Source organism: Pleurodeles waltl, chromosome 11 (genome assembly GCF_031143425.1).
Source record: "Pleurodeles waltl isolate 20211129_DDA chromosome 11, aPleWal1.hap1.20221129, whole genome shotgun sequence".
NCBI classification, from domain to species: Eukaryota; Metazoa; Chordata; class Amphibia; order Caudata; family Salamandridae; genus Pleurodeles; species Pleurodeles waltl.
Genome location: NC_090450.1, coordinates 10057021 through 10064852, shown reverse-complemented (window position 1 = coordinate 10064852; position 7832 = coordinate 10057021). Strand labels below are relative to the sequence as shown.

The following is a 7832-nucleotide window of genomic DNA, read 5'->3' as shown; positions in this document are numbered from 1 at the left end:
TGACACAGATCAAAAAAGGAAATTTCAGCTGTAAACTTACATTTATGACCAAAAATACCTTTTATGATGATGATGATGTAAGAAAAAAAACACAACATGGGATATTAATGCAGTGAATAGATAATATCCCATCAATATTCTTGACACATTAATAATCAAAACCTTTCAAAGGAATGACACAAAAGATAATGAACTCATCCGAGAGATTATTCAGATCACATTTTGATTTATTCTCATACTCCATCTTTATATTTTAAAGAGCTTCATTTCCGTCCAACATCAGATTTTTTTTTTGTTCAATGCAGATTTACATCATAAGAGCATCATTAAACAATCAACATGTTTCATGATTTTATATATCTTTCTCAATGACAAAAATGTACAACACAGACATTAGACCCACTCCTTCCATCTATTGTTTCAATTTACTACAAAAGGCCATGGTTATTTCATTTCTCTTATCGCGATCCATCCCGTTAGCTGAATTTCTGGACTATCTCTATTACTAACAAGAACTTCTTAAATCATGTCTGTCTCCAGTGCTCATCCTACATTAATCTAATAACCATATTGGGCACTAAATGTAAAAAAAAAAAAAAAACAAAATACTGTTTGGATTACTTAACAAATTCAGTGGCCTTCAGCAACACCAATAAATAAAACTAACAACATTGTTGTTACTTTTCTGCAAACTTTGGTGAAACATATAATATCTTAAACAAGACTGCATAAAATTCATAAAGTAAGAAAGGGAGTTTCCTATTTAACTAATCATTTTCATTTATGATATTCTGAAATTTATGATGCTAGAATAGCATCTTAATATGATTTTAGTTATATCTACAAGCCGGTGCAATTGTTGTTTCAGACCCATTAAGTGGGTCTAGAACCTTTAAAGTATATTATGTGAGTTTTAGTGCCTGTGGTTATACTTGGAGAACTAGTGGGTGAAAATGCCTCTTTCAGCCGCAAAACTTGCTGGGTCAAAGTTTACAAATCAATATATCTTAGAGTCCCAGTTGTGTACAACAGTGCCAATAAAGGTTGATTGCTTTGAGGAAGCCACAGGAGCACATCGCGAAACACGTGCTAGCAAATACTAATAGACAATAAATTATATAGAAAATCTTTTAAGGTGAACACTGTGTGATGCAATATACCTTGCAGTGGTTGAACATTTCAATGGTTTGGTCTGGAGAATTAATGTTCATTTAAATCAAAGCAACATTTTAGCTTGAGTGCCTCCTTTTCTTCATTCATGTTTTTATTTACTTCTAATTTTATTTCTAGAGCGCACAGTCACCCGGGGATATCTCTATGAGACATGCCAAAACAGCAAACCTACAGTCACAGACAACATGCACAAAAATAGGTGAGCCCTTAAAGCCCTGTGAACTTGGAGGTGATTTGAAATACAGCTTTCACCATTTGCATAAGAAAATAAACTTTTTTTTTTAACAAAACTACATTCATAAACTGATCTATTGATATATATTGTGAAAAGTTAGGTTTGAGAGCTTAAACCCAAAGCCTGTCTTTCTACATTTCTTTCATGCTAAGTCTGTCCTGAAAATCATTACTGCACCTTATGGCTCATTCATTATTTGTGTGTTTGTGGACATACATGGTCTTTGAATTTCTGTTAAATGGGTTTTAGAGACTTACGTTGTTTAATCGATAACTGTGTTAATAATAAAGACATTCCAGATAATTTGGGCAAACAAGATAGACTGTGTTAGAAGAAATGACATCATTATACACTTGGTTGTAATTTTTAAAAACTTATAAATCATTATTGTACATTTTCAGTCCTGTGAAAGCCTTTATAAAATTGCCAAACCCCTTATTTTTAATGATGTCTTCTTGAGGGTATGTTGTTTGCACTGACATGCATTTTACTACTCAAAGTGAATAGAGTTTTTCTAATTTGTACATTGTCTCCAATTCTGTAAAATATTTCTCCCTCCTAGATCACACGGTTGGACACTCAGCTCTTGGAAAGTTTACCCACTACCAAGGCTCTGCAAGGGATAATGCGGTGTTGCGGCTGGGTGGGCGAAGTAAGCTGGCGATACGGACAAGCAGAAGTCTCACTAAAGTTGGAACAGCAAGTTTTCATTATTTGTTAAATTACACCATTTGCTTTGTATAAAAAATAAAACCATTCTAATAATCTTAAAAATAATTAATAAATATTTAATTAATCATTTTACGCATTAATTTATAATTCATCCCTTGAGTTGATGTTCATTTCGGCGACACTGCCGTGCTCCGGGTCTAACGTTGCCATTAAGCTGTCGGCTTCAATTCGCTCCTACAAGAAAATTGAGAGGTTCCCTGTGTTAATCATGTGTAAAAAGACATCAATGTAAACAGTTTTGCATGTGTCACTCAAAAGTTCTGTTGGGAAGAACCACTCCACAGAATCACCCACACCCAACTCCCGTCCTCCACCCTGTTATCAATGATCACATACAACAATATATATTGTCTTTGCTTTGATTCTGGATTGACCTCACTCAGTGTAAAGAGACAGGAGGCGGTGATGTTGAAGGTGATGTGTTGTTGCAACTGCCGTTACTGGAAATAGCTATAGATGCATGAAAGTCCTAAAAAAGGGTCAAATCTGCCTAAAGGTAGACAAGGGTGGGCAGGTGGTGACCTTCTCTTCTAGACCAATTGTAATTCTGATACCTCATGAAATGAGCTCCACATGCATCATCGTGGCGGCAAGTACGTCTGGTCATCGCATTATTAAACCCACATCTACCGTCCAAACTTAACAGTACTGTTCGCAACACTTTTACACCACTGGTTTATACATTCAGTGATGTCTTTGTACTTTCAGGAATTGAGCACAATTGCCCATTTACATTTATTTTATTTACATGCCAGCATAGGTCAACCTTATTATTGTGCTTTAGTTTTCTTTCAACATATTCTCATTTTTAAGGTTTTCTCTTTTCTGTGTTGCTAGAGCTGCACAGCAAGAGTGGCTGTACTACATTTCTGTTTGTTCCTAGAGTCCCTATTTATTTCCTTTAATAGTTCACCCGTGAGACAGCACGTGCTGTTGGTTTTGAGATATATTGTTTACTTACAGGGGGCTTAGAGGCCACGCATTGCTTACCATTCGTTGGCTTCATTCTCACTGTACTTTGGTGGCTTTTCATAAGTTGGTGTGTGCTGCATTCATTTCTGCTTCTTGTATTTGTCCCTCTGCTGGAGCACGGCCCAAGAACTCCTGTCCTCCCACTCTTCCCTTAATTGGACGCCGCTTTTTTCATTTTTGTCTAAGCACTGAGCTAGAGTGTGCTTCTTTTCCAGCAGTCTCCCTGGTGTACTACTCCTGTGTTGCCTTGGGACCCTACCCCGTCATACATGTTGCTTTGTCCTCCGTGTTACTTCCACGCCATCCTGCTGCCCTTATTATTGCTTTTCCCACAACCGTGTCGTTACTTGCCCGCCTTTCTTGTTGTTGCTTGCCCCCCACTCACTCTCACCCCACCACACTAGCTGTCCTTGTTGTTGCTTGCTTTCTCTCTCCTTCGCCCCATTCCATGTTGATCCCCTCCACTCTGCCCTAAACAAAAAAAAGGCCTTGCACTAGAGTCCCCATAGTTGGGCACAATTTTAAAAAAATCGCAATGACACTGCCAGCGCCGTCTGCCTCAGTGTTTTTTTCACTCATGGCAGCTTCATATTCCTTTTTTTTAATTGCAGCCATGCTGCACAGCAGCCGCTCTGCTGTATAACATGGCTTATCACTGACACAGCAGAGCTGAGAGCTGCCATCTCATAGGCAAGACCTATTGGCTTTGCCCGTGCTTGTTTTTTCACGGGTGCCTCACTGCATTTCCATCTCCTGGGGGTCGGCTCACCCGCTGCTCCGTGGCGTGCTCTCGACCATCTCAAACCCATGTTACCACATCCACTGGAGACTTGACAACGTTGTGCGGCTGCAGCACTTGATGCTTTTAGATCTTCTTATAGGATTTTATTTTTTTTCCTTTTACTTTTAGAACACTGCCCAGGCTTTACCTCGATATTTGTTTTAGCTTATTTAAATTTAGGTATGAGGGCACGTTATTATTTTAGTTTCGATTTCTTACACTGCATTCTTTCTCGCTGTTATATTATCTGTCTTTTTATGTGTAGCTAGATCACATCTGCTGGAGTGGATGATTTGTTTCCTCCACCAGATTTTTTTATTTCTTCCTCTAAAACCCTTTTCATGCTTCCATCCACCCTTCATGTGAAGGCAGATCCTTCTCGTAATGTAGGTGCTGTGGCTCTGCAGCAGCATCTCAAAGCTGTGGTCACCTGCATTCTGACCAAGCAGAGGACGTGAGACGGTGGCCCTATAAAGAGCATCTCAAAGCCATGCTCACCTGCAAGCGGACCAAGCAGACGATACTAAATGGTGGCCTTAGAGAGAGCATCTCAAAGTTGGGCTCACCTGCAAGGCGACCAAGCAGACAATACTGAATTGTGGCCCTAAAGAGAGCATCCCAAAGCCGTGGTCACCTGCATGCCGACCAAGCACACAAGGGAGATGGTGGCCCTAGAGGGAGAGCATCTCAAAGCCATTCTCACCTGCAAGCAGACCAAGCTGATGATACTGAATGGTGGCCTTATCGAGTGCAACTCAAAGCTATGTTCACCTGCAAGCAGATCAAGCTGACAATAGGGAATGGTGGCCCTAGAGAGGGCATCTCAAAATCATGCTCCCCTGCATGCCGACCAAGCAGACAATACTGAATGAAGACCCTAGAGAGAGCATCTCAAAGCTGTGCTCACTGCATGCCGACCAAGCAGACGATACTGAATGGTGGCCCTAGAGAGAGCATCTCAAAGCCATGCACACCTGCATGCCGACCACGCAGACAATACAATTCTGAATGGTGACCCTAGAGAGAACATCCTAAAGCTGGGCTCACCTGCATGCCAACCAAGCAGAAGATGCGGAACAGTGGCCCTACAGAGAGCATCTACAAACCATTCTAATCGACATGCCGACCATGCAGAAGATACTGAATAGTGGCCCCAGAGAGAGCACCTCAAAGCCATGGTAACCTGCATTCTGACCAAGCAGATGAAGGAAGATGGTGGCACTAGAGAGAGCATCTCAAAGCTGTGGTCACTTGCCTGCCAACCAAGCCGACGATGTGGAATAGTGGTCCTAGAGAGAGTATCTGAAAGCCACGCTCACCAGCATTCCGACAAAGTAGACAATACGGAATGGTGGTCCTAGAGAGGGCATCTCAAAGCCACACTCAGCAACATGCTGACCAAGGAGACAATACTGAATGATGGCCCTAGAGAGAGCATCTCAAAGCCATGCTCACCTGCATGCCGACCAAGCAGACAATGAGAGATGGTGGCCCTATAGAGAGCATCTCAAACCCATGCTCACCAGCATGCCGACCAAGCAGACAAAAATGAATGGTGGCCCTAGAGAGAGCACATCGAAGCCATGGTCACTTGCCTGCCCTCCAAGCAGACAATATGGAATAGTGGTCCTAGAGAGAGCACCTGAAAGCCACGCTCACCAGCATGCTGACCAAGCAGACGATACTGAATGGTGGCCCTCGAGAGAGCACCTCAAAGCCATGCTCATTTCCATGCCAACGAAGTAAACAATATTGAATGGTGGCCCTAGAGAGAGCATCTCAAAGCCATGCTCACCTGCATGCCGACCAAGCAGACAATGGGAGATGGTGGCTCTATAGAGAGCATCTCAAACCCATGTTCACCTGCATGCCTACCATGCAGACGATACTGAATGCTGGCCTTAGTGGGAGCATCTCAAACCCATGCTCACCTGAATGCGGACCAAGCAGAAAATAATGAATGGTGGCCCTAGAGACAGCAACTCAAAGCTGTGGTCACTTGCCTGCCAAACAAGCAGACAATACTGAATGGTGGCCATAGAGAGAGCATCTCAAAGCCATGCCCACATGTATGCCAACAAGCAGACAATGTGAAACAGTGGTCCTAGAGAGAGCATCTCAAAGCCATGCTCACCTGCATGCCGACCTAGCAGACGCTACTGAATGGTGGCCATAGAGAAAGCATCTCAAAGCCATGCTCACCTGCATGCCGACAAAGCAGACGATGGGAAATGACGGCTTCTCAACACTTTATCCAAAGAAGTCTTGCAAACTCACTTACAGCAGATCTGTACTGTTTGCTCTTTAGCATAACTTTTGCACAGAGAGAGGGCTGACCTTCACACCTCAAGCAATTCTAATCCAGGTCGACCTAACTCTTCTTATCTTCATAGGTATTTTGCAATTATCAATCCCTCAAACTCCGCACATTAGTCAATCATGAATCTAAGCCCTTTGCAGACTTGGTTTGAGAAGTTGTCAGGCCTTAAGGCTGCAGTCCTCCTTTCTAATGAGATCACCTTGTGTTTTTGAACATCCTGCATTTGAGGAGGGCTTACAATAAGTAACCAAGCCGTCTCATTGTCAATATCTCTATCACCTCCACCCAGTCCAACAGATGTAGCCTTCTGCCTGGACCTTCTACAAGTTTTTAGTCCAGGCTAGCTGGACTTACCCTCCCCGCTAGTAATGGATGGTGGATTTGGGAAGCGGTGGGGCCCTTCAAACCCAAAAGCAATCTCCAGCACCCAGCCTTGGGCCTTGTCAACCCGTTCACAGGCTTTCAAATTACACACACACATACACTTCAACACGTGGTCGGGCATGCAAACAAACATGGTTGCTGGCACGCACATAAAGCCAGTAACCCGACATACACGTGTACTCCCCCTGCACACAAACACACACTCAGGCTGCTAAACATAAAAACATACCTGGGGCAGGCCCATGATTTCCAACTCCCATGTCCATCTGCAACATACTGGAGGCGGGACCGCGAGCTTCCACCCAACCAGAAGCTGGAATAAGGTTGAAGGGTCCGAAGCAGACCTTTGTTCCCTATTCTACTTCAGCCAGGGCAAGGGTGTGTGTCACCGACATGCCCTGAAGCGCCTTTATCTGACATGCTGTACTGTGTGACGTATGTACCGAGTGTGTGTGAAGCTAGGCTGTTACAGACCACCCAAACAAATGAGAAATTCAGCTAGGGGAGCCCTGTTCTGTGGGAAAGATAATATTACAGCTTTTACATGCAGTCAATCAGTAGAATTATTTGCATGTAAAAGCTGTAACATTCTGAGCAGTAGTGGCAGAACGAGGCAGTAGTTGGACACCCTGGCGCCCCCTTAGGGGCGGCCGCCACTGCTCCATGCGTACTTCAGGCATCCATATTATTTTGTAACAAAATGTTAACATTGGGATTATTGATCGCCACAAAGTCTCCAAGCTCGCACAAAAAACATGGGTGGCACCCACCACCCAGACCATGCGCTCAGTTATTCACCACCATCCACTCAGTCTAACCTTCTGACTCCCTGCCTTACAAAGTCACTTTCTCCATACTTTCAACAAGCATTGGCATCCCACTCTTATGCCTCTTACCTTTCAGGCCTCTTGTAAAGTGGCAGCTAAATGCTGTGGTCTGTCCTTAATTCAAGAATAGTTCTGGGCTATATTATATCCCACGTGAAGACCTCAGTCTAACCTGATTTGGACCTTTCCTTCAAAATGTGTCTGCCCTTTTGAGTCCTGGTACACAGCAGAACTCATTACTTTGAGAACAACTTGCAAACATTTGGAATAGGTGTGCCGAAATAATTCCCACGATACTTCCAACACTTTCTATTACGCCAAAATTAAAACACATAACTCTGCCTTTAATAAGGGTCACACCACTTCTCTTCAGACCTAAATCTTGAACGTCTAAAACCATATGTAAAG

At 43.0% G+C, this 7832-nt stretch overlaps 1 protein-coding gene across 1 annotated transcript in view; it reads right to left on the bottom strand.

Annotated features, from left to right (window-relative positions):
• Window positions 1-206: 206 nt before the first annotated feature.
• Window positions 207-7832, bottom strand: part of P3H2 (prolyl 3-hydroxylase 2) — a 325207-nt gene continuing 317581 nt past the window's right edge. The window contains exon 15 of the mRNA XM_069212790.1: window positions 207-2314. Coding sequence (XP_069068891.1) covers window positions 2222-2314 — 93 coding nt within the window. The 3' untranslated portion in view covers window positions 207-2221. The remainder of the gene's footprint in view (window positions 2315-7832) is intronic.